This window comes from Carassius gibelio, chromosome A5 (genome assembly GCF_023724105.1).
Source record: "Carassius gibelio isolate Cgi1373 ecotype wild population from Czech Republic chromosome A5, carGib1.2-hapl.c, whole genome shotgun sequence".
NCBI classification, from domain to species: domain Eukaryota; kingdom Metazoa; phylum Chordata; class Actinopteri; order Cypriniformes; family Cyprinidae; genus Carassius; species Carassius gibelio.
Genome location: NC_068375.1, coordinates 17,502,437 through 17,529,810, shown reverse-complemented (window position 1 = coordinate 17,529,810; position 27,374 = coordinate 17,502,437). Strand labels below are relative to the sequence as shown.

Genomic DNA, 27,374 nt, shown 5'->3' with positions numbered 1-27,374 from the left:
AATGAGCACACAATGCACACTACTTTCTTCCGACAGCCTGATCCTTACATCACTAACAATATAAGCTCATTTTCTATTTCATGACAATTCATAACATTGTTTTCCACATACATTACAAAATGTTCAAAACCTCACCTGCCATCTGTCTTCATCCATCACAGAGGTGTCCTTGAACCCCAGCTGTCCTCTACACCCCAAGTACTAACTCACACTTAGAGGTGGAGACTCACCTTTATGTTTAATGCTCCGATGTCATTCTATCTTGTCGTTTCCTCCCACCCAGCCATTGTCAGGCTATTTATTACCCCGCCATTAACGGCATATTAGGGCCTCTCTCATAGCTAACCATTAGGAACCTTGTGCGGGAGGATGGCCCAGCCACTGAAGCCATAATGGGGGTTATTACAACACGCTGATGGGGTGGAGGTGTTGAAGGTGTTGAGAGCAGTGATACGTGTCGTTTACTGTGAAAAGAGCTGAGAGTCAGGGCCTCGCCGGGGTCATTAAAAGGGCATTGCACTCATATCAGATGCAGTTAAAAGAGGGAAGGCCTGGGAGCACAGTAGATAGATGGAACAATGGATGAAGGAGGCAGAAATATTTAACAGAAGATCACTCATGTGTTTAAGAAATATCTATTAAACACTAAATACAATTATAATGCAAGAGAGATTGAACATCTGAGGGAAGTAAAAGCTTTAAATGGGAACATTATTTTCAACAAAGTAAGACTTTTGTGAAGAATGACCTGGGTAAGCTTGCACAGAGCTCCAGGTGCATTGTGGGCAACAGTAACACAATGCAAATTTCGTTTTTGCAGTATGGGGAGAAGACAAAGACCACCAGTTTAAAGCTTAAAAAAAATAATTATCCTTGAGCGATCACCATTTTGCTCTTTATTAAGATGGGGAAAGGTTTTAATAGATGATACAAATGAAATTCTCATTCAAAAAATGATTCATTCTTGTGTCATGAAGTTCTGCCCATGAACCACTGGTTAAGCCTGTCTTGCTATGTCTGGCCGGTCAGGATGCTCAGACATTTTAACTGCAGTGCTCCTTTAAAGGTACAGATAGTGTTCACCTTCACGTTGTTCCAAACCTATATTTTCTTTCTTCAGCAGAACACAAAAGAAGATATTATAAAGAAGACTGATCATTGAACAGGTTTGCCTCTTCAGCATAAAAATAAAACCTTTTGTAAACTATTCACATCACACTTGCTTTGACTAGAAGGAGGGAGGCAGTGAAAAATGGCACAAAGAAAACAAGAGAGAGAGTGAAGGAGAGAGGAGAAGAAGAAAGAATCGTAGGGGAGGCTGGGAAATCCCCAAACAGTTGTTATTGATTTCAGTGTTTACGGGCAGACAGTTTAGTGCCGTTTACAAAACAGAACAGATGCAGCCAGTGAGCAAAAAAGGTAAACAATTGCTGTGTGGCAGGTTGCCAAATCCCCGGTCTGGAGCATTAAACTCACACTGAAGTGCATTTCCCCTTTGGGTTACACTCGCTGCCACTTCATCTCCTCCATGCCTGCTCCCTCATTTCTTCTTTCATTCTCCTTCCCTCTGTCTTACACACACAAACAGAGGTGTGCGGTTCCAGCTCTTGCTGGCTGGATTGTCCTGCTCTGACCCTTGGGGCCGTGTTCTGCCTAGCTGGGCCATTAGTTCTGGGAATTGCATGTGTCTGACATGCCCCTAAAAGCAATTATTAAATGCTTTTCTCCAAATGATGCCCGGCATCTTTAGGGAATGGGCAATCATGCAACAATTTAGCCACTGATTTCATTTTTTCTCTTTCTCGTATCAGTGTTGATTGGCCTCTCTGGCAGAAAAGTAAGAAAAGAGAGAGAAGTCAATCTTAAAAAGGACACAATGGACGTTCCACAGCATTCCTGTTCCAGACGTGCGGCCTGACCCATAATGTTAACCATTCAGAAAAATGTCTAATTTATCCACCCGCTATGTCAAACACAGCAATCTCCGCCGCCTGAGAGTGACAACATGACAATGAATCTGCAGAGTGTCACAGACAGACATCAGTAGAGATACGGAGGCTCTGGGGATTAGAGCTGTTTTTATATGTACTAGTGTACATTTCGGCTGATGTGGGAAGGAGCTGCGAGATATAAAAAGTAAAAGCATGTAGCTAGCTGGAAATGGAAATGCAGAGGTCGATCCATCTCATATAACAGGACGTGCGTTGTTCTGTTGTCATAAGTTATGCGGGTTCATCAAATTCACTAAAACAAAATCAGGTTGCACTTTATTTTACAGTACATGTAATTCCATGTACTCATAGTGTATTTCCAGTGTATTTATCTAAGACAGTTCTGGTAATACAAGGTAACTACATGGGTTAGGGTTAGGTTTAGGGGTAGGTTCAGGGTTAGTACCTAGTTATTACATAGTTATTGTAATTACTATAATAAGTACATAGTATGTACATGGGGAACAGGACTGTAAAATAAAGTGCTACTGAACTACTTGACATATTTGAGTAATTATTGAGAAATACAGGTAAACAACTTCTATAAATCTCATTATGATGCTGATTTACATCAAATTAACAAAACATTATGTCCATGGTGAAGACTAACATAATATTCCAGGTTAAATATAAGTTAAGCATGTATGTGACTTATTTAGAGAACCGTTCAAAGGTTTAGGTGTATTTTCATTTATTTCACATGTAATTTAAATCCGTGATGGTAAAGCTGAAGCAGTCATTACTCACTTTACGGTTGCACTTTATTTTACAGTACGTGTACTAACATGTACTTATAGTGTGCTTACAGTGTATTTATCTAAGAAAGTCCTGGTAACACAAGGTAACTACAGGGGGTAGGGTTAGGTTTAGGGGTAGGTTTCATGGTTAGTACCTAGTTATTACATAGTTATTGTAATTACTATAATAAGTACATAGTATGTACATGAGGAACAGGACTGTAAATTAAAATGCTACCCACTTTACTTATTAACAACATTATTATAAAATTAGACTTTCTGAAAGCATAACTGCACTTTAAAACATGCATAATCCTCCTCTGAGAATGGAGTCTAAATGTCTGATACCACAAATTGCTTTTTTGGTAATTGCATAATGTATTTATCAGCATAACAATTCTGATTGTTTAAGTATTTGGTTTGTCCCACTTTTGCTTTAACGACAAGAGCCTTTGAGCTGCATGAACTCCATCATAAAAACTGATGAACGTACTCCAGCATGATTTGAGATAATTCAAAAAGCATCTTGAGCTTCACTGGAAGAACATCTGACAATCTGTACACATACTCACATGTCACACTCACAAACTCAGAAATTACGAGTTCTCATATTGGTTTGATTGTTTCATTTATTTATTTATGCTTGTTTGTTTTAATATTAAAATGTTCTGTTACAGTTTAAATTAAATCCAGATTTTCATTGTGGTCTAAGAGCTGTGGACTCTATTGTATGTTATACAAACTGATATATAAAGAGTCTCCAATGAGAATGCAGCACATCGCAGAAATTGATATACTTTTCTTCAGGCTGAACTGAAATACATATATGTGAAATATCCAATGTCTGTGAGTTTCAAATACAGCATACAAACATACAGCCAGCTCTTTTTTCTCTCACACACACATGCACAATATGACTCTCACTTCCACTTTTCAGTTCTTTATCCTGTCTGCTACAAATCCACTGAGGTGTGATAGTAAGGGTTTAAACTCCTTATTGTTCCAGATCAGCTGACCTGTATGGCAGTCTCCTGAGCCCAGCCCTCACCCCATTACATCTAAGAAAAATTGGAGGGGAAAAAGATACAACATAAATGAGAGGAGTACAAAGGCCTGAGACTCCCACATCTGGTGAATGAGGTGGGGGGGGGGGTCTGTTCATCCTCTTCAGATGGAGGGGTTAAAGGAACTGGCATATCTGCGCAAGAAAAGCTGTTAAATGCTTCAGTGCTTTGACAGTGTGGGATGCCAGGAGCGGCGGCGCTCCCTTGGGACAGCGCATCAAGATTCAACCCCCACCCCACCACCACTTCTCCCAGACGGGCTTTCCGCAAAATATAGAGAATGAATAAAGCACAATACATAACACCTAACAAGACAAAGAAAAGAAACGACAGGTTGTTTTGATGCCCTCCATTGCAAAACATTTATTCATCATTTACTTAAAAAATATGTTGCTAAAACGCAAACCCTGGAACCATCCACAACTGTCAACGCACTCATTGTTTGATTATACAGCATATTTAGATTTCCTAAGACAGTTGTTAGCTAGAAAACCAGCCATAAAGAGGCAAGTAACTGTGCGTTGCTATTAGTAACTGACTAATAGAAAAACAACTATTTCAATCATTAAATTTTACCTACGGGCTTGTGGTACTGTGCTGTAAGTACATTACTTATATAGTCAAGTGTCGGACACACATTACAATCACTTTCTAGCAACACACAGCTGTGGTGCATTTGGTAATTCATTTGAAGGATTGTTGGGCCCCATGTAGGTGCCAATGGACATAGGGCCAATTATTCAGCCTTGCTGCTCCCTCATTCTGTCTTTATAGCCGGGAAATGAGAGAAACTGTCTGCTGAATGTTAAAATTTGTGAATTGTGGAAGGTGAATTAAATGGTGGAGACGCCATAATGAGTCCATAAAAATGAACACTGACGTGTCTACACTGAAACACAATAACCGAGCTATTACAGATCTGTCAATACTTAGAGTAATATCAGTAGAACAGCAAATAAATAAAAATAAAAAAGGAATAGTCAAACAGTGATTGTTACAATCTTTAGAATATGAGAGCATTTGGCAAGTGGTGCATAAAATGATTCAGTCAACTCAAGATGCCTGGAGGTAAGGGATATTTATATACTACTAAATTCATGTAGCTAGACATTTGGATATCACCATGAAGTCGGATTCATTTTGTGGCTTATACAGAACAAGAACAGCCCAAGAGACTTCTGCACACAACCACAGTTTGCTTTGTCATATGAAGTTTTGGGATGCATACAGTGATTGACCAATAAATTGACAAGGCTGATATTGGATGATATACTGTATATATGTAAATTTTTTAATTATTGTATTGGGCGATACATTTTTCTGTTTGGCTGACAGGTGTCAGAAAATTACTTTCATTTTGACAGTTCTGGGACTTTTATTCTGACTGTGCTGAAAACACCAGCATTTCTGACAATCTTATGAACACTAACGTCTAAAATTACTGGCATCAGCTAACAAGTTTCTCTGTTTGGCAAATAAGGGTCGGAAGAGGCAGTTTATTCTCAACTCAAGATGCACATCTTTCTCCATCTTCATTAGTTTAAGAGTTTTTTGTAAACTCCGATGCAATGTGTTGAGTTATCATGAACTTGCTATGAAGTGTCATAAACAAAAATCAAAATATATTTCAAAGATTTGAGACTATCACGTTCAGCAAATAGCTGTAGACAAAAAAAAAAAAAGAAAAAATAAACTAAATCACACACCAGTCAAAAGTTGTAAGACACCTCCATCTTCTGAATAACAAAAGAGATTTACTGACAACTAAAAACTTCAGTTCAAGAGTGGGTGGCACCCTTCACCAAAATAAACTACCACAGCATGTTGAAGCAATGCAGTACCCTCTGGTATACGGGTTCACCCTACTGCAAGATAATGACCCACAACAAACCCCTAGGTTTTGTCAGAACTACCTTCAGATCATGGGATGGCTAGCAGTCTCCGGATTTAAACCCCATTGAGTTGGTTTGGGATGAACTGAACAGAAGGGTGAAAACAAACCAACCTAAAAGTGTGGGATTTGTGGACACTTCTGCATCAGTGTTTGGAAAAACTTTCTGAACAAAATTAGATTTTCAAAGAACGAGTGTGTTCAGCTTTTGTATCTGCCAAGGGCGATACTTTCAAACTACTCAAAATGTTGATTCTCCAATTGTTTATTTGTTCTAGCCTTTAATCTCAAAGCACACTGAGACATTAAACTGTGTACATGTCAAGATCAGACTGGAACTGGCAGTTTCAACTTATAAACCCATTTACTATTTCCAATTTTGTGTGCAAAATGAACAAAAAGAGGGAAATGAAGACACGGACCTACTGCAGACTTCTTGCTGGACATCTTGCCTCCTTTCATGTCGTGCGCGGTGTTGTCCTTCAGTGCTGTCTCAATCTCCTTGTCCATCAGCACACCTACACTGTAAAAAGTGATACTCTATATTTACTCAATTAAATTGTGGCAACAGATTACAAGCAATATTGTTAATTACATTTAACACATTAGAATTAATTGGAATTAATCAAATGAGATACTTAGAAATTAACCATTCAAAATGAGTTAAATAGCACAAAAAATAAGCTAAGTTTAAACAAATAGAAACAACAACAAAAAAATAACATTTCTTTAAGAAAAACAACACACTATGAACATTATGTTATGCATACCAGGCCAGTAGTTGGCGACTAAGAAACACAGCCCAAAAATGTAATTTACAAAGTCATGTTTTAGTTGATTACATGGAGATGATACAGGCATCATGTTCAAAAGCTCATGTTTTCAAGCTACCAAAACTGGAGACACCTGATGTTAACAAACAAAATCACTGCGGGAGAATAATCTAAATTATGGTTACCATTACGGTGGTCAGTGTTTGCTGTAGTTGGGAACTTTACCCTTAACCTTTCAAACAAAACTTTTTTTGGTTGCTGTAATTGTGAGATTGCTGCTAGATAAGCCAATAAAGAGTAAGATCAGGTGGTGTTGTTTGTTTTGACAGCATTTGGCCTGGATTTCAGTTGTCCTATGTTTGAACAGCATAAGGTCTGGACATTTAAAAATAAAAAATAAAAAAAAAATGTTATTTAGGCACACAAACATCAAGAATCAGCCTGAGAATCTCAACAATGGTGACCATCAAAAATCTTGCTGCACTGCATTCTGGGTGCCACCAATCAAAACTAATTTATGGATCCCATCATGCTGTCTGTCACCATTCTTGAGAATCATATGCTGTTTCTTGATGTCACTTAGTGCCAAAGAGAAAGTTTCCCTTCTCCATCGCATTTTTTTTTCTTAATCAGAATTCTTAAACTCTGGATTTCACATAAAAATCCAGGTCTTCTATTGCAGAATTACAGATGTTGCTTTAATGAATGTCAATGTGTCTCCGAGAACAGACTCAATTTATAATGCTCAGGCCAAACAAAGATTGTGCTAGATTATAACCAGGACCACCGCAATTCTGTCAGCAAATCTAGCTGTTATAATTCAGTTACAACAGCAGTACAAAATGTAACATTAAAAAGTCAAGGGTCAAGAGCCCAACTAAAGCAAACACTGACCACTATAATGGTAACCCTATAAATGTATCTTTTTTTCCTTCAGTGATTCTGTTTGTGAACCTTAGGTGTCTTCAATAACTTTTGGGGGACTGAAGACACAAACTTCTGAACATGATGCCTGTATCATATCTATTTAAGCAACAAAAATGTGAACATGTATAGTGTTTCATGATCCCCAACTACTGGCCTGGCATGTATAACATAGTATTCTTTAGCATAGTGTTTTTTGTTTCTTTGTTTTCAATAAAATCAATATTTTTGTGAAAATTTTAATTAATTTTTTCATGTTATTCTACTCATTTTGAATGGTTGGTTGTAACCATCTAATTTGATTATTAATAATTCATTATAAAGTGTTAAATTTAATTAATAATATTGAATGTAACATTTTAAACAATTTTATTGAGTAAATAAAGTGAATCATTTTTTACAGTGTGGATTGGTTCAGTCATTATCTGGAGTTCGCCTAAGTGGCTCCGCAAGGAGAAACAAACATCATCCCATGCTTCCTGGACTTCCAGAGCGAGGTCATCACGTGGCATGGATAAGTTAGGGGACGAGGAGTGCTCGTGGGTAGATGCCAGCCAGGAAGTTGGGAAAGTAACACCACACTGAGAAGAGATGTTCAGTAATAACTGCAGAATGCCCTCTTCACAAGCCTCCTCTGCCTTCAGCGAGTTTTTCTGTTATAATATATGAAAGACAGAATTAATAATGTCAAGAACTGAATGTGAAATCAATATTATTCCTCAGCACGGCATGATGACGTCTGTTAGACAGACTGCATTGGGGTTAGGTATAGTTTTGGTCACCAAGGCTCGAAGGAAGTCCAGAAGCTCTCTGTGCTTCGTAGCCACTGGTTTCAAGATGCTTAAGTTGCGCTGACTGAACAACTGGAGGCATTCTATTGGACTGGGCACTCTCTCTCCAAGGCTGGTCTCACCAACCTTGGTCTGCAGTTCCTTCAGGTTCTGTTCAATACTATAATAAAAAGAACAAACACACACTCTCAAGCAGGGGTAAGAATTTGCATGAAAGTCTTCATTGTCAGTGATTTCCACTACCACAATTTACTATCTTAAAGGGATAGATCAACTTCCGTTGCTGATCCACATTGACTTCCACAGTATGAAAAAAAACACTATGCAAGTGTCACCAGCAACTGAAGGTGAAATATCCCTTTAATGGCACCAGATCAACTTACAGGAATATTAAAATATGTCCCAGGGTTCAGTGGTTTGTTCTGCAGACTCATTTAGGTCAGTAGTTTGGATTTTTACTTGCCCTGCTTACTTATTTGCTGACTTCCACATACATACATACATGCCTACATAATGGCCATATGGCATGGGAATACTGAAAAGGCTAACAAAGAAATTTGCTAGCTTTTTTCCAATTTACATACAATTGCGATAAGCAAGTCCTCAAAACTTTGCCCACATGCTTTAAACTTTTATGTGGATGAAATGTGCAGGAATTTGTGCAATAAAAAAGTAAATACTGGGAAAATGTAAAAAAATAAAAATAAAAAAAAATAAAAAAGGATGGCACATGGACGTTCTGTTTAGAGAATCTCTGTCTGACTTTATATTGTGCAGTTGAATTACAATGAAATTTTTAGCACTGAAATTACTTTTATGCATCCTCATAATGTGTTACATGCGAGCTGTCCCTTTTAACTCAAGCACACTCTATCCAGGTAGCTGATATCAGCCACATCGGGCATACTGAACACAGACATCAATATATCAGTTGTATTATACATGCGTCGGCATGTGGCATGTCTCTCTAGACGACACAGGATGAGCCGATCTTCCTCATAACCACACAGCATCAGCACTTCTGTCTCCTTCTATCCGTGAAAAATGAGACACGACACAAAGCCGTAAAGCCATACAGATACACACGCACACAAACAGCAGCTGAAACACAGACACTTCTCGTACAAAGCGACATAAAGCACTGCTGTAAACACTATGCATGAGCCCAGATGCCTTCGAATGGCAGCTTATTAAATTTCATTTCTACCTGACACAGTTTTACTTCCTCAAAAAAAGAGAGCAAACATAAAGTGAATATAAAGAGCTGTTAATTTTAATGATTTGGAGCTGAATAATGTAGAAAGCAAAGATGAAGAGGGCTCTTTTCGTTGGTTAAAATGCAAGGTTGCCGACAAGAATCCAACAAATGTCTCTTTTTGTAGTAAAAAGGAAATATGTGTGAAGAGAGGACATGAAGGTGCTGACAGACCGTGCTGGAAAAGCAAATCTTCCCATTCTGTTTAATGAACAGCCTAAAGCTCGCTGTAAAAACACAAGCCCTAACGGGGAACGTAAAAATTCTGTTTTACACAGTAAAGATGCTGTCGACAGACACACAAACAAAACTGGTACTTTATAGGGATGAAATTCTGCTTATAGTTGATGCGTGTTGACTGAAGCAGCCAAACTGTATTTGTGCAGACTTCCTTCACTTTTGGAGTTTTTTTTTACAGTTTGTTATATTTTGAAAAGTTTTGTGTGAACTATTGTGTGTATAGGGCGTTCTGAACAAGTTCATGGTAATTATCCGCTCCTCAGTGTTTTCTGTGAACATTGTTAACTCAAGGATATCGCTCAGCTTAGCTCTTATACATTAGTTAAGTGTAGCCATCCAGAGCTAGCAGAAAGGCAGATATACTGACTAAGGCTGTTTAATGTTTCTAATAAAATAAGGATTTGTTCTCCGAGCCGGTGCTGAGGCAGGCGTCAGCCCAGGACTCTGCTCAAACAGCAGGGTCTAAACGATCTTCCATCTGTGCAGCCAGACAACGCTAAAACTTCATAAAAGTCCCATCTCTCATCCACTCACACTCCTGCCACTCGCCAACGCCTGTGTAATCCTCTGTGTATTGGTGCTGGACGGGGTCAGCGATCACTGAAGGGGAGTCACGGAGAGTGCTGGTCTGAGCACTCATGGGGACTGGCATCAATCAAAGGGGCAGCTGCCGTCAAACTTCTGCCGCCTGCCACTGATGATGTGACAGAATTTCACATTGCAACAGAAAATATTTAAGGGACATGCTTTCACTACAGCTAGATTATCACAGATTGGTTTGAAATGAATTACTTTTTTCTAGAAATAAATACAATCAGATTAAATGAGCCTCTGGGAAACTTTTGGTAACACTTTTGATGAAGCATGCATATACAAAGCATTATACAGTAAGTGCACTAAATATTTTTATTTTATTTTTATTTATTTTACTTAAGAAAAAAAATGTTATTTTTGACAAACTTTAAAACTAGAACGGTCATCCTAGAACAAGAAAAAATCCTTGGTTGCTGCCACACTGGGAAATCGCCTTATATAGATGACTGTACATCTGTGTATATGGCAAATTCTACAGTGGCATTTGAGGAGAAACTTCCTGTTATGCTGCATGCATACCGGTGAGTATCAGTATAAAGTCCAAGATTACAGTCAAAGCATAGCAAAAGAAAATGCAAAATTACCAAAATTGCTAATTTTATAAAATAAACAATAATCATTTTTTTTTAATGAAACACAAACATTTATTAATATTAAAATATCAATATTACCAAATTATAAAATAAACAATAATCAAACTTTTTAATCAAACATAAATATAAAACAAGCTATTTGTCACTGCCAGGAAAGATATTATAGAAAATATTTTCTAGTTTGTTATAGAAAAACAAGTTATGCTCAGACTCCGGAACCTCGATCATAACATTATAACAGACACCTTCCTATTAGATACATGTGCGGCGCAGACAACACTTGATGGGCAGGTAGAGACTTGTGTGTGGGGGATGAGGGATGAGGGATAATAATTAGGGTGTGCTCACACTAGCCGTTTGACCCCCAAAGCCTGGTTCGTTTGACTAGTGTGATTGTTCCATTTAGCAGACCCTGGCTCGGTTGGAAGAGAAGAGCAAGAGTGTGGTTCAGTCATGTATAGATCAGTGAGTGTGAGAGATAACCACGCTGGAGTGCAGATCTTCTGATAAATGCTGCATGATTGCATCAATATTTCTGAGCAGCAAAAGCGACAGATCTGTAAAGCAATATAATGTGAAAGGGACGTGTGTTACCGCATCCCATACTACTCAAGATAATCAACCACAAAGTTAACAAAATGATTCACTCCACTGTGTTGAGCAAGCGCTTCTCTGCTGTCTTCACATTCTATCGGAAACTTTGTATTTCCAATTTATAAAATCATTATTACGAGTTTGTTGCATTCTTTTCTGTTAAAAATAACAGCGGACAGTGGTTTGTGATGCTAAGCCTAAATAATTTGATCAGGAGCATCCCCTTCTGTGACCAATGATTTGTCTGTATATGTATTCAGAGCTAGTGACCAACGGACTTTCATAATAATAAAAAACTGCGTTAAAGCAATAAAATAATTGTTGCCGTTAATCAGTTAATGTGTTAATGCAATAATAATCGTTTATCAATAATAACTGTGGTTTAATAACTTGCCCAACTCAAATAAAACAGTTTATAGACATATCTAAAGCACCCTTTCATCTGACCCCACCTGAAGAGGTGTTCTAACTCCCTCCAGATTAATCAGATCCAACAACACTTTTTTCACTGACTCTTAGTGACACACAACAACAAAGAAAGAACCGAGGTTAACTAAAGCCAAAAAGACCATCAACAGCCTCGCACACACACACACACACACAAGATTCCTGATTAATCTACCCTTTAAATCAAACAACAACAAAAGGAGAAGTTGAAAGGAATTTCAGGGAGACCAGCTCCACACAAAACCCTGAGCGCAGAGACTAGTGAAAGCTCCTTTAAGCCTCATTCTCTGTTTCCTCCCTGTCTGCCAATCATGCTTCCAAAAACTGTAATTGTTTTTCAAATCCACACAAACCAGACATGACAGACCAGGTAAAGAGAGAGCGAGAGGGGTGGGGGGATGAACAAGAAGACTAGAAAGAATGAGAGAGGCAACGGGAGTCTTTTATTAAAAATGATGGCATGTTTCACAGCTCTCTGCCTTACAGAAACCCAATACACTGATTAGTCAGCTCTTTGACGTTATCTTAAGTTCCTTGTCAAAATTAATTTAGTGTGGGTGGGCTGTCGCGCTCCAGGAGAGAGAAGCGGAGAAGGAAATAGCAGGGTGAAAGGGAGGGAGAGGAAAAGATCTCTTTCAAATAAGCCCCAGCTTCAGTGAGCACCAAGTCATGTGCCCAGGAAACGAATAGCCTATCTGGGAGCTATCAAAGAAGGCCTCTTTTTCCCTGAATACACCGGACCCAATGAGACCCATGAAAGTGGATCCCGCTGACTCAAGATCTGGCCTGCTTAGCCTCCTCCCGTGCCAAACCCCCAATGGGTTATTTTGTCAGGACACACACTAACTTGCACACAAGAGGTAAATTGGCACGCAGCTGTGGCTATCTTCCATAAGCCGGGTTGAAATCTGAAGCCTGGCCTCCCATCGTTGGACTATGGCTGACACTTCATCAGGGGCCGGCGTACTGCCGGTGGCCTCCCTGAGTGTCCGATTTGATGAAGCTTAATGGATAACAGTGTTTCAATTTGGGGGATCCAAGACTGTTTGACAGGCTATCTTAATCTCTTTCAATTAAGAAGTGGCTCTTAGGCAAATCTCCGACATCCTAGAGCCTAGAGGAGGCGGCCTGCCTCGCTGACCCATAAATGGGTTAGGACCGCAAAACGAGATGGGCAGCCGCAAATTCTCCAGTTTCTCATTCTTTTCTTGGGTTTGTCCTAGGGTAAGTGGATTAAGTAGCAGGTGTAGAGCACAGCTTTGGCCCACCCTAGTGGAGGTCATGGAGAAGGGTGAAGTCGTCACCCACGTCCATCCACATCAGCTCTGCTCCGAATGATCACTGGAGCTACACCAGCCTCCCATCCCTCCCTTTCTCTTTTTCGTATGCGCAATTCCCTATTATCCAGGTTCTTTGTTCTTATAATGGTCCCCCATCTTCCATCTTTCTCCAAGAACACAAGATAACCCTTTAATGCTTAGAGAGGCAGAAAAACTGCCTCAGCCTTCAGTTATAATCCTTGAATTACCCACACAAGGGTTTTCGTTTCAAGATGTGGAATCTTCAATTATTACTTTCCCATTTGGAAAGAGAGGCTGGACAGACAGGTATGAAAATGTGTGTCTAATGGCAGGGGGGAGTAAGACCGCCTTTGTTCACACACAACACATTTAGTGTAGAACCTTCTGGTCCTCAGAGCAATATAAAGGATAAAAGCATTGCAGAGATAGATTTTTTCGAAACTGGTGGCACAATGGAAAGAGGTGCCATCAAGGAGAGATAGAGAGAGAGGATGAGGGGAAGGATCGGGAAGAACAAACAGAGATCTAGTCATGAGAAGCATGTCCTCCAAAACTACCAATGCATTATTGCATAAAAAGATTACAAATTAAGTGAGAGAAACGAGTTCAGGGGCACTCGTCAACATGTCCTTCGCTGACAACAAAACCGGAATATCTGATAATGCCACAACCTTCCATCAAAATGGATAAAAAAGGATGTCTAGCTCCGAGTTTGCATTCAGAAAGTGTTTAAGTTCATTGATTTCAGTTGAAGTGGCATGCTATTCATCAACCCTCAATTAATCAAGCGGTCTCAATTTTAGGATTACCGACACTGGAGGAAGCTTCTACAAGGAATCTCCTACATGACTAAAAAAAACCTTGTGCTTAATATATTAGCAATTTTATGTCTTCTCAAACAGTCCTGATGTTTGCATTTCATATAGGATCCTTGTAGTACAAACACGTTGGTCATGTACTTTTAGCCGTGTATATTAAAATATAGATGCATTTTATATCACAGTGATCAATAATCTTCTAAAGAACCAGCACCTTTATGACTAAGGCACATGGAAGATCAATAAAAACTGAGACTGTCTTGTTTTGAATTGCTTATTCCATTAAAAGCCTACAAGATGTGTGACACTTGCAAACTCACGTCCAATATGCAGTGAATTGGTCTTTTTAAAACTATCAGACGGAAAACAGACCTTTTTTTCATGCTGAGAGATAAGAAGATGTACTGTATGTGTGTGAGGAAATATCATGGTGTTAAAAAGCATTAATGACACAGCGAATGAGAACAGTTCCTATTCTCTGTTTTTATTTGAGCTCCATAAGACAAGGCATGTTACATCGGAAAAATCTCTTGCCGTTTACGTTGCCATCAGGAGCTATTTTTATGTGGAAGGATAGTATTTAAAGAACTTATTACAAAAAAGCATAACATATAAATACTTATATTTTTGGTTTTAATATTTTCTATTGTGTGGTAACCATTTTATCAAAGCAATAAGGTACTCGAGGCGTGCTTTATTGTGAACAAGGTTGAATAGAATTAGAATGATTATTAAAACTGTATAGCTATAGATATTGTTATACTCATCGCCCTTTGTGACCCTTTAATAATTGTTCTGCTGATTCTAAGCATGCACTGCTCTTATGTCGTCTACCACTGTAAATGCACAAGCTCTTTAAAGCAGGATGGATTCTGATTGGCTGTCAATGTATTATCATTCATCAACTTAAAAAAAAAAAATACTAATAAAAGGGATTTCAGCGATATCATTCTCCTGTGCCATTATCATTATATAGTTGTAGTGGGACTTCCCTACTGTTTTAAGTTAAGAATTATTTTGAAAGCTATTATCGTTATCATTATAGTTATACTGTAGTTTGCATTCTGCTTTGGGATTGCCAATACTTGGGTTCTCTAGCATAATAATGTGTGACACATTTTTCACCATGTTTCTGTTTTTTTTTCTGTTTTTTTTTCAGGACTTTCCCCACTTCAATTATTCCTGAATACATTTTTCCCATTTCTAAATGCACATGACAAAGAGATTTATTCATTACCAGCCTTGTTTCATATAATCAGTATTTAATTTTTATTTTATATTTATGTTATATTTAAACCCACTCCAAAAATGAAAGGATCAGGATCTTTTTTTTTTGCTCTGGAAGCCTAAGTAAAATGAAAGTACAGAAGAACTTCTGCAGCAAATGACAGTAATGGGTAAAATACACCTCTACACAGTTCCGTTTCACACCTACTGTAGGCATCATAACCTACTGTCTCGACAGCCATTGCCGGTAAAAAGAAAACCAATAGAAAGAAATAATCAATGTCTGCTCGTGTACTGTATTTGTCTGAATGGGATCAAATGTAAGCTTGAAAAGATAATCCTTTATGTTTGATGAAATGTGTACTAGAACACACATGACGGCCCCTTACATGAAATGATTTGATTTCACTTCCAACAAGATCCTTATCAGCAGCTGCGCATCAAAGCGCAGCTGGAACAAGCGCTAGTTATCATCTGCCATAAATATTTCTACCCTTTATCCATTGCTTTTCATCTATCTGCCTCCCCTCTCTGTGTCAAGCTGGAGTGCCATTCAATTTACAGTATAGCTCAGTGGTAATACATGCATATCGGAAAGAGCGGCCTTGCGGTATTACCAGAATGCCAGTGGGATATAGACTGACACATCTTCTTGCCCTTGTTTTAAATAAACAATCCATCTGGCCTCAGATTGCTATAGAGCCCTCAATGTTCAAGTCTCGGACAGATCCATCATGCGCTAGAGAGAGACTGTATCAACGTCTTCATCGCAAGTCAAGCGGAGTGTAATGGAGAGTGTCAGTGTCAATTTGGCTTTGCCGGGGCCCCTCTCCCCTTCATCTAGGCTGATTTTAATAATCCCTGTCAAACACCAAACGGCGTGCAGTTCCTCTCCAACACGACAGCCCTTTCTCCTCGTACAGACAGAAATCTCAACATTCATTTAGCCCGCACAAAGGGAAAGGCTGTCCAGCTGGACAAATATTATTTCCCTCACTTGACAGACTCTGCAGTTAAGCTTGCGTGTTATTATTTTCTAAACTCTATTCAAGCCTTGATTACTGTCTAAGGGGAAAGAGTGAAGAGAGAGAGACTTGTTTAGGTTTTTAAGACACATGATTAGGAACTGAACAGTGTAATTACATTGGGACAGACTATGTCAATGTCTGTGCGTGCACGAGTGTGTGTAGCTGATGTTACAAAGGGATGCGCATCATCGTGCGTGTCTCATCCACATGAGAGTTGTGGGAAAAGTGTCAGGTTCATGCTGTCACCACATAGGGCCCAATTAGGCAGATGCACCCTCCATTTCCTTTGTCTTGTTATCTATTTTGAACTCAAATGTTGTGGAGTCCCAGAGTAGTTCTGAAAGCTGCCACACAAAAAAGAGAGCTGCTGTGTGTAAGTGTGTGCATGTGCATGTGAGAGAGAGAGAGAGAGAGAGAGAGAGAGAGAGAAAGAGCTGGGACAGATGTATTCTCTTGACACTTAAAGACACACTAGTATTTCTCTGCATGTCTACCCTTACAAACTGTTCCACACTCAGAATGGAGGCAGTGGTGTGAAATATTTAGCACCCAGTGCATCTGCTTTAAAACTGTCTGCAAAAGGTTTTCTTGTCATGTTCTAGCTCCAAAAACACTTAAATAAAGCTTTCGCAATATTTAATGTATTAAAGAAGTGCATTGTTTTACTCCAAAATGGTAAGAAAGAATATGAGGGGAAAAAAGAGAAAAGGTTCCAGGTGAATAAATCAAGTCTGTGTAATAGTTGTGTTTACAGACTGTGCATGTTGTTTTTGTTTTGCTGGATGACTTCTCCTGAACTTGTCCTGTAATAGTTATGAAAATATTCTCACTATATTTAAACAATTTTGGCTTACATGTGAACTACTGTTTAAAGTATTCAAAAGTTTCCTCTGCAATAAAGTTTCAGCTGATTTTGTCAAAATATGCCAGAACGCTACGCGTTAATAAAATAAAATAAATAAATGAATAAATAGTCACCTTCTTTTATAGGAACTGTAATGCAATTTATGTTCACAAAAACGGTCTTGATTCAATAAATAAATATTACTATGGTGGTTTTAATCTCCAGTTTTCTTTTCCTCAGTGTCATGCAAGAACCCTTAATTTTCAAGAGCTACAAAGCAGGTTGTTTAAGCAGGTTAAAATGGACACATTTCATTGCAGAGTTCATTAATTCACATTGATTGTGCATTCATAATTCATATTTAGTCAATCACTGTCAATCCTGTGGGTAGTGGAAATATAAATTTTACTTGATTGCAGTCTCATACATAAATATATATTTTTTATGACATTGGATCTATGTCCATTTCCATTTTTAGCTAAGCACCAAAATTCAAGAAAAGCTCAAAAACATATTACAATATTCAAAAAGTTTAAAAGCAAAATGTCTTCTGTTACTCATGTAACCTTGGTTCCCTGAGAGAAGGGAACTAGACATTATGTATGGCAGGATATCTTTTTCTCCAAGTAGGTATAACTGCAGACCGGAGATCTCCAAAATGGGGAGAAGGGTTTAACTGCAGCCTGGAGATCTCCAAATGGCGGAAGGGACCCCACCCCATTTTGGAGGTTCTGCCCACTTTTGGAGTTCACTCCATATTTTCAAGTAGGTATAACTGCAGACCAGACATCTCCAAATTGGGCTGTGAACTCCAAAGGTGGGCGGAACCTCACAAATGGGTCTGGGTCTCCTCACACAAAGACTTTCACCATTGGCTTCAGCCAATTGTTATTGACTTACATTTCAAAATAAACTTTATAAATTAAACATTGTTTCTAGTTTATCTGAAAAAAATGCTATATAAATGAATATTCTTTGTGAGAGCAGACCCAAGGCTCATGGTCAGTGGTGTTCAGACTGGAGTTTGAAACTCTGCTTCATGATTTAAATGGGACTCACCCATGAGGTGTCCCAGCGTGTAATCTATAAATTTGCTCCAATCAATGGGTGCATCCCAGGGCATGAAACTCACAGGGTAGGAGAGGGTAGTGACACTGGGTATAACTAAGAAGGTGCCATTGTCTAGTGAGGTCTTGTTGGGGAGTTATGGAACAATCTCTTGTTTATCTCCTGAACTGCATCTTTCTTTATCATGCTATTTAGTGCCAATCCCACCATGCAGTCAATAATTTCACTGGTTAAAGTTAGGGTCAGGTGTGGGGTAAGCTTAGGGGTTAGCATGTTTTGTAGCATAGTGTGAAAATCACTAATCAACTGACTTTGACAAAATTAATAAAAAGTTTATAATCAGCTGTGGGGTGGAGTTTGCACTGAAGTGGATTGGGGGAAAAACTGCATGCATGTCATGTGCCTGTCTGTCAATGGTAGGAAGCCACACCCTTTTTTGGAACTCCCACCCCATTTTGGAGTTCCTGCACCCATTTGGAGATCTCCAGGCTGCAGTTATACGCTTCTCTTTACTTCTGAAATGTTGGAGCCTGATTTAAATCACTCTATTGCTCTGCAATAGCCAATGGCATTCGAGCATTCACCCAATTGGCGGTCTCAGCAACTGTATAGGCGATGTCGGGTGCCAATTTACTTTAGAATCTTTCATCAGAACTAGACTCGTTGAGGCTCTTCATTTTTTTACACAGCAGTTTACGTAATGCCTTATACCCTTCTTTCAGGGAACCAAGGTTTCGTGAGTAGCTGGAGACGTTCCCTTATCGAGTTGGTCTCTCTACATTACATGGGGAATGTATAAAACCCCACCGTGTGAAAAACCAATGCTGGTCCAGCTCGAACAGAGCAGATACGGTAGACCATGCACCTGCAATAGCAAACAAGCATATCAGCATGCATATCCTGCCTCTTGCCACCCTTAGGCAGGGTACCGAACCTAGTTGAAACACCCAGATGCAGGTTTATTAAAGAGACAAGGCAGCACCAGTGCCTATCTATTCAGAGTCAAGCAGCACTGGAATAGCATAATATAGGAAGTCATTTGTTTGTTCCATTGGTGATTTTTTTTTTTTTTTTAGCTGGCTGGTCCTTAAGGCTGGGTGAGAAATTCACCACATTCAAGTAGATTGTGGAACACGCTGGTCTAGATATAAAAAAAGCAGTGACCACATAAAACGACCACGGTTGAATAACATCTGGGAGGGGTGTGTCTTCAAGCAACTTTGTTGTCCAGTGACTGCTCAGCCTTGTTCCCCTGCACAGAAGGAATGTGTAGTGTAATATAAGTAATAACCAGGTTGTAAAATTGAGCAAAAGTGTACAGAGACGACCAGCCCTGAATAGACATACCTTTAATCCAGGCCCATGAAGATGCCATTGTCCGGGTGGAGTGGGCACCCATTGGGCAGTCGAGTCCTCTGTAAGCATAAAACAAGTGAACCACTTCCCCAATCCAGTGTTATAGCTTCTGTTTCGACAGTGGTACACCTTTCTTAGTGCCCACAAAACAGACGAACAGCTGAAGTTCGAAACTGGCAACTTAAGCATGCAGGGCACACACAGGGCTGATGATTAGTTCACCAACTCCAGGAACCATGGCTTTCCCAATTTACAATAAACTCCTTGGGTAATCATCTTAGCAGTGCACAGGGCCAGGTTGGCTGCTGAGCACAGCTTGCGAAATGACTCTGGGTCTGGTCCCTCTTAATCCAGGGACTTCAAGAGTCGAGTCTGGAAGACCTGCAAGACTGCCATTATGATGCCACATGTCCCACTGAGATGTAAGCCTTCTCTGCGATGTGACCTGTCCATGTGGCTCAGCAGTAAACCATTGCATTAGCAGTGCAAAAGGTTGTGGGATCAATTCCAAGGGACACACATACTGATAAAAAAATAATAATTATTGCCTCAACGCACTGTAAGTCGCTTTCAGATAAAAACGTCTGCAAAAAAAAGTGTAAATGAGCAGTGGCTCAATATGGCTTAGTGGAGTGGTTTTCCAACCACAGGATGGACACAAGTGTGCTGCAGTGGTGTCCTCTACAGGATGTCCATGCACTTGGGCTCAATAAGTGGAGCGCCGACCATGTGAGCTCACTGAGAAGCTCAGGAAAGAAAGGGTTAGGTCTCAGCGGGGCATCCGCTTGCTGGCCCACACCAAGGAAAGACACATCCATCCAACACTTGGTAGGCTACTCCCGGTACTGCAGAGTCCAGCCCCATATCTGCCACAACCTTCGTGAGAATGCTCATGAGCTCTGAAACTCATTTGTAAAGGCCTCCAACCAGGCACCCAGGTCAGAGGTGCTTGTGGACATCGTATCGTCCTCCCCACAGCCAAACAAGACCAGGTCCCACACTTCAGACAGAGGGAAGAAACGGTCCTCAGTATAGGGGAGTTGAGGCTCTGGTGAACTAAAGCGACATTGGCGTTGGGCAGAAATCAGCTCATCATCAGTGCCTCCTAGTGGGGGCCATCTGCAATCTCTCAGCTCGTGGCTCAATGGCAGTGGATGGGGGAGATGCAGAAGCCAACAGGCCACTTTTGCATAAAACAGCAAGCCTCGCAAGAAGGTCCACATTGTCCGAGACTGTACACAGTCCATGTGTGCATCCAGAAACTCGATGGGCCCACCACAGATGCGGCAATCCACGAAGAGACATCTTATTTCTTGTTCTTCAACTTGAACATAGGAGGGGATAGTGAAGGAGAAAGATTCTGAGGTAAATTAGCAGCCGACATTGCCTATATAATAGCAGAGACCACCAATTGGGCAAATGCTTAAACACCATTGGCTACTGAAGAGCAACAGAGTGATTCCTTTCAGGTTTCATCATTTCAGTGGAAATGGGTTTCTCCCCATATGTAATGTCAACTTGAGAGACTGACTCGATAAGGGAAACATGAATTCTAATATCCGGAACCACTACAAAAGTTTGGGGTCAGTAATGCATACATTTTAAAAACACGAACATAGATTCATACACACAATATATATACATATATATAAACACACACACACACACACACAGTGGGTATGGAAAGTATTCAGACCCCCTTAAATATTTTCACTCTGTGTTATATTAAAGCCATTTGCTAAAATCATTTAAGTTATTTTTTTTTTTTCCTCAGTGTACACAGCACCCAATATTCACAAAAATCACCCTTTTGATCGAATACGGCCATGAGTCTTTTTGGGAAAGATGCAACAAGTTTTTCACACCTGGATTACGGGGATCCTCTGCCATTCCTACTTGCAGATCACCTCCAGTTCTTTCAGGTTGGATGGTAAATGTTGGTGGACAGTCATTTTCAGGTCTCTCCAGAGATACTCAATTGGGTTTAAGTCAGGGCTCTGGCTGGGCCATTCAAGAACAGTCACGGAGTTGTTGTGAACCCACTCCATTATTTTAGCTGTGTGCTTAGGGTCATTGTCTTGTTGGAATGTGAACCTTCGGCCTAGTCTGAGGTCCGGAGCACTCTGGAGAAGGTTTTTGTCCAGGATATCCCTGTACTTGGCCGCATTCATCTTTCCCTCGATTGCAACCAGTCGTCCTGTCTGCAGCTGAAAAAAAAAAAAAAAAACAGCATGATGCTGCCACCACCATGCTTTACTGTTGGGACTGTATTGGACAGGTGATGAGCAGTGCCTGGTTTTCTCCACACATACTGCTTCGAATTAAGGCCAAAAAGTTCTATCTTGGTCTCATCAGACCAGAGAACCCTTCATGTATTTTTTAGCAAACTCCATAGGTGCTTTCATGTGTCTTGGACTGAGGAGAGGCTTCTGTCGGGCCACTCTGCCATAAAGCCCCAACTGGTGGAGGGCTGCAGTGATGGTTGACTTTCTACAACTTCCATCTCCCGACTGCATCTCTGGAGCTCAGCCACAGTGATCTTTGGGTTCTTCTTTACCCCTCTAACAAAGGCTCTTCTCCCGACAGGTCAGTTTGGCCGGACAGCCAGCCCTAGGAAGGGTTCTGGTCGTTCCAAACATCTTCAATTTAAGGATTATGGAGGCCACTGTGCTCTTAGGAACCTTAAGTGCAGCAGGAATGTTTTTTGTAACCTTGGCCAGATCTGTGCCTTGCCACAATTCTGTCTCTGAGCTCTTCAGGTAGTTCCTTTGACTTCATGATTCTCATTTGATCTGACATGCACTGTTAGCTGTAAAGTCTTATATAGACAGGTGTGTGGCTTTCCTAATCAAGTCCAATCAGTATAATTAAACACAGCTGGACTCAAATGAAGGTGTAGAACCATCTCAAGGATCATCAGAAGAAATGGACAGCACCTGAGTTAAATATATGAGTGTCACAGCAAAGGGTCTGAATAATTAGGACTATGTGATATTTCAGTTTTTCTTTTTTAATAAATCTTCAAAAATGTCAACAATTTTGTGTTTTTCTGTCAATATGGGTTGCTGTGTGTACATTGATGAGGGGGGAAAATTAACTTAAATGATTTTAGCAAATGGCTGCAATATAATAAAGAGTGAAAAATTTAAGGAGGTCTGAATGTTTTCCGTACCCACTGTATATATACACACACACACACACACAACAAAGTTCCATGACTATAAAAAACTACAAGCATTCCATTTAATGTTTCTATTAATAAAATCTGAAAACATAATAAAAGAGTTAGCAAAATTGCTGTTAAAATAGATATATCACTTCTCAAAAGCATTTCATTTTAACAACCCTTCAAACTTGATCTAGATTAGTTCCTACTTCTCTAATATTATTTTGGCATTGCAAAAAGCTCTTTTAAAGCACATTTGTTCCTTAAGTGCATATTCAGGGCGGTTCTTTCATAGCATTTAACAGCACAGCTGATGGTCCATGTCCATTATCACACCACAAACACCAGTAAATAAACAGAGGTTAAGGCAAAATACACTCTGTGATTTCAGGGGCTCTTCATCACTTTAAATCCAACAGAAATGAAGGACTATTAGGGCTAAAATTCACTTGTCAGGTGCATTTCTTCCCAAATCTATACTTTTCATTGCAGTGAAAAAGCCTAAATTATCTTTGAAGTGTTTGCTATAGCAATCGAATTTAAAAGCACGAGTCTAATCGTGTCGAGTAAATATAGCAAATGGACAGCCCCACAGTCATTTCTTTCATTCTGAGACAGCACTAATGGAAGGAAACAGCGAGCGTTTTAATGGGAATGCGAGAAATGTGTTTCAAAAAATCATTTATATCGATTCACAACATAAGATTGTTGGCAAAAGTGTAGTATAAGTTTAAAAGGCTTTCAGATGGGTAAACAACATGCTGTCAAGCTCGCTTACGGGGACGAATACATAACTGTTCAACCATCGCCTCCGTTTGTTTACAAACACGTGTGGTGACCGTGGTAACGCACTGTTGTGAATCTCAAGCGCAAAGCGTCTGTGACAACTAACCGGAAGCATATTACAATTTCCGTGTTACGGAACAGAGTAAACCACAGAGAAAAGAGGGGCGCGTGTATTTATTCTTTTTATAATTCTTTCATTCGTTGTTTGGACTTCATTAATAATCTATGTTTTATTTTTTTTACGTACTCAGTCCATTTTTGATAACTGTATGCACGTCGAGTTGAAAACAGTAATATTTATGTGAGTTTGAACATACTGTTTCCCCCCCTAATAATATACCGTGGTCAGGCACCACACTGTGCACTAGTTTTGAAGTGGAAGTAAACTCGTTGAAATGACAGAAATAACGAAAGGTCGAAATATCTATTCGATCTAACCTTACAGTTAGCGTCATATTAATAATGTTTTGTGTGTGTTATGTATACTGTACTGATACTGTCTCTCGATAAAATGTCCATAGACATATCAGTGATGATATTTGGCGCGCCGTTGTCGGAAGAACGAGATTAGACTACAATTCATCATATGAGAGTGAGTTCACTGTTTTCAGTTTCAGGTAAGACACAGAAACTATATACATCTTGTTTTTGTAAAGCAGCTGTTAAAATCACAATCTATATGACATTTCAACTTTACTTTTGTTTGTAAAGAGCCAATAGCTGTAATGCTAAGCACTCACTTTAAGATGGATGTTATTTTTCAAATAATCTATTTTTCAATAGGATGGTGGACAATAAATACATCTTTCAAATGTCTGGCATCAAGAATCATTCCCAGAAAAGACAGTTACTCCAGGGCATCAGAAACCTGGGGGGCCTATATATTGGGGGATCTGTAAGTATTTGCACTAAAGACATTTGTTACCCTTTACCATGGTAAGCGTATATTACCTATTGTAGCAAACAACTGTATGAATGAAGAATTCTGCTGTTGTACAGTAACGTTATTTCCGAAGTATGTGGAGAGTTTAGTCAGACTTAGTGTTTGGCTATGATTGCATGAGATACAAAATGTCAAGCCAAAAATATTTTATTTAAAAAAGGTAATAATACACACAAGAACATATATATACATGAAATATTTAACAAGTATGTAATGTTTTAAATATTTAAATAACATTATACAAGTTGATATACCCATATATACCAATATACCTAAAAGTAAATGGAAAAGTTGCTCAGAAATGTTACCTTCAATAAAAGATCTAGCATCTTCAGAATTGACTTAGTTTGATATATTTTAAGATGCACTTTACCACACAAAAGTGCACTTCTGTATAATACAGCCTTTGTAAATTTCACACAAGCCCACTTTCTCTTCCATGACATCAAGCATTTCTTACTCTGTGTGCAGAAAATGATAAAGTGTTGGTGATTAGCCCTGAAAAATTGCTCTAATTGCTTTCCTATGCTACTGTGTATTTCGGACCGTGTAATTTTGTCCTTGCCCTCAATACCATCTTAATATAGTCACAGATTGCTCTCTCTACTAATTGAACCCCTCATGAGAATAAACTCAACCTCCGAGTTCTTGACCTTTTCCTAAATTATATCATGGTAAGGATGAAGACCAGATTAGTAACTTGACTTTATTTGTCAGATAAGAGAGATTTTCTTCTTTTTCTTCTTTTTCCATTCAGTTAAAGTTCAGAATGTTTGACACATGTTTCTATGTTTCAGGTTTATAATGAGTCAACAACTCACCTTATCGTCCAAAACGCTTTAGCAAGTGAAAAGTTTCTCGCGGCCTGTGCTGGAGGTCTGTAATATTGAGATTTGACTATCATAATCTAATAAATAATACAAAAGCATATATGAGTATAATAGCATGTAAGCGTATAATAAAATATCAAACTGAATTGGTGACTCTGTTTAGTTTCCTTGTGTTTCAGGGAAGTGGATAGTCACTCCAGGGTTTATTCTGGACAGTGTGAATCAAAAAGTGTGGCTCCCAGAGGCTTCATACGAGTTAAACCTAACAGCTCAGACCCCTGAGACACCCAATCCACTGAAAACATGGAGAGAAAGGGTGTCTAACGGCATTGTGTCTGGAGCTTTTCAGGTGAACATCACTATATTGTTAACTCACGTAGAAAACTGCTAATAGAAATGAAGCATGTTTGTCATTTCCCATCTCTGCCTGTAGGGCTGGGTGGCTCTCATTGACATTGATGATCCAGCGAGCAGAAGTGTGTTTGTCAGGTCAGGATGTACACAGTGACATCTTTGTTGAGCATACTGTACCTTCAGAAATGTTGTTGATGTTTAACTGGAGGCTAATGGTGAAATTGCTAATGGGAATTTTTACAACCCACATTTTATTTGCAGGATATTAAAAGCAGGCAGAGCTGTTGTCTTCACAGACTGGCCGACTTCATGTGCTGTCACTCACGTGTTAACCAAAGATACATCCAAAGATAAAGGCGAGAAGTGCAGAATCCCTCACTATAGTGTCAGCTATGTAGCCAAACGTCTTTTTGGGGTAAAGTATCTTACGTTTTGTATGGCATGCTTTTAAGTGAGTAATTCATAAAAGTGACAAATCTGTCATTGTTAAATCACCATCATGTCATTCAGACCTGTTGTACTGTTTTGACCTCTTTTATTGAACACAGAATTTTTCTTTTTCTTTTTTTTCTTCATATAACCAAACAGGGCAAAAAGGGCTCATAATAGTTGTTCATAAATGCACAAAGATTTGATGGATAAATGCAAAATATCTCCTTATGTTCCACTGAATAAAAAAGTATACAGGTGGAACAACATGAAAAAAATATAAGTATGATATTTTTGATTAAAATATTCCTTTTACTCTCATAAATCTTTCTAAATTGGACTAATTAGAATATTATGTAATCTAATATTCATTCAGGAATAAATTACACTTTAAAATATATTAAAATAGAAATCTAATTAATTTTATTTTATTTGAATAATATTTCAGAATGTTGCCATTTTTTTTATAAATAAATAAATGCATCTTTGGAGAACAGAGAGGTTTCTTTAAAAAATCTTACCAGTGCCAAACTTTTTATAGTGCATTTGCAAACAAAAAAATGCTTATTTGATTTGGACAGCTTTCCCCCTCAGAATCTGGTATTGGTGATTTCTTTGTTCTGTCTCTTGCAGCATGTTTGCTCCGAGTTAAACTGGTCCTGTAATTTGGAGTCGTTCAATGAAGAAGAGAGCTGTGAAATGGATATCGAGGCTGCTGCAGTCATCGACAGCTCCATGGATGTTACTGATGACCTTTCACAGAAAGAACTAGAGAACATGCTCAAAGAATACATCATAACAATGGAGGTCTAATATAGTTTTATTCTCCCCATCCACTTTTTATTCTGGTACTTTTATATATCATTTTGAAACATAATTATGGCTTTCACAGATGGATTTTGGGCACAAATGAGAAAGTTGTCACGGTTATCAATGTAATTTCTGTATAGTATGACCTTACATGACATCTCGTTTCAGCAACGACAGAAAATGCTTTTGACAGTCCCAGAGTTCCACAGCTACTACACCCCCAACCTGCCAGTTCAGGTATTGGAAGCTGTGAAAAACTTTTCAGCACACCTATCTGCCAAACACAAGCTGTTAAAGTGCAAAGAATGAATGTTTGACTCATCAAGCGGATGGGGTCATTCCATTTCCTGTGTGTCACATAGAGGAGTAATAAATGGAGGGCTCATCAGAGCAAGGCCACCTGATTTAGGCAAATCCGTTTGATTGGTACGCTCATGATTGGCATTCCCATTAAAGAAACATTGCAGTATGCCTCCACTGGTTTCTCAAGCGGAAATGTCCAAATGCACTCATTTGACAC

The 27,374-nt window shown here is 39.1% G+C and overlaps 1 protein-coding gene and 1 pseudogene across 1 annotated transcript in view; one reads left to right on the top strand and one right to left on the bottom strand.

Annotated features, from left to right (window-relative positions):
- LOC128014962 (uncharacterized protein KIAA0825-like) overlaps positions 1-10,306 on the bottom strand; it is a 107,351-nt pseudogene extending 97,045 nt beyond the window's left edge.
- A 13,542-nt stretch (positions 10,307-23,848) lies between these two features.
- The window catches only part of LOC127998986 (SMC5-SMC6 complex localization factor protein 1), a 30,733-nt gene continuing 27,207 nt past the window's right edge, over positions 23,849-27,374 (top strand). The window contains exons 1-8 of the mRNA XM_052592152.1: positions 23,849-24,105; positions 24,272-24,383; positions 25,229-25,307; positions 25,441-25,610; positions 25,695-25,750; positions 25,877-26,030; positions 26,678-26,851; positions 27,023-27,091. Coding sequence (XP_052448112.1) covers positions 24,273-24,383; positions 25,229-25,307; positions 25,441-25,610; positions 25,695-25,750; positions 25,877-26,030; positions 26,678-26,851; positions 27,023-27,091 — 813 coding nt within the window. The 5' untranslated portion in view covers positions 23,849-24,105; position 24,272. The remainder of the gene's footprint in view (positions 24,106-24,271; positions 24,384-25,228; positions 25,308-25,440; positions 25,611-25,694; positions 25,751-25,876; positions 26,031-26,677; positions 26,852-27,022; positions 27,092-27,374) is intronic.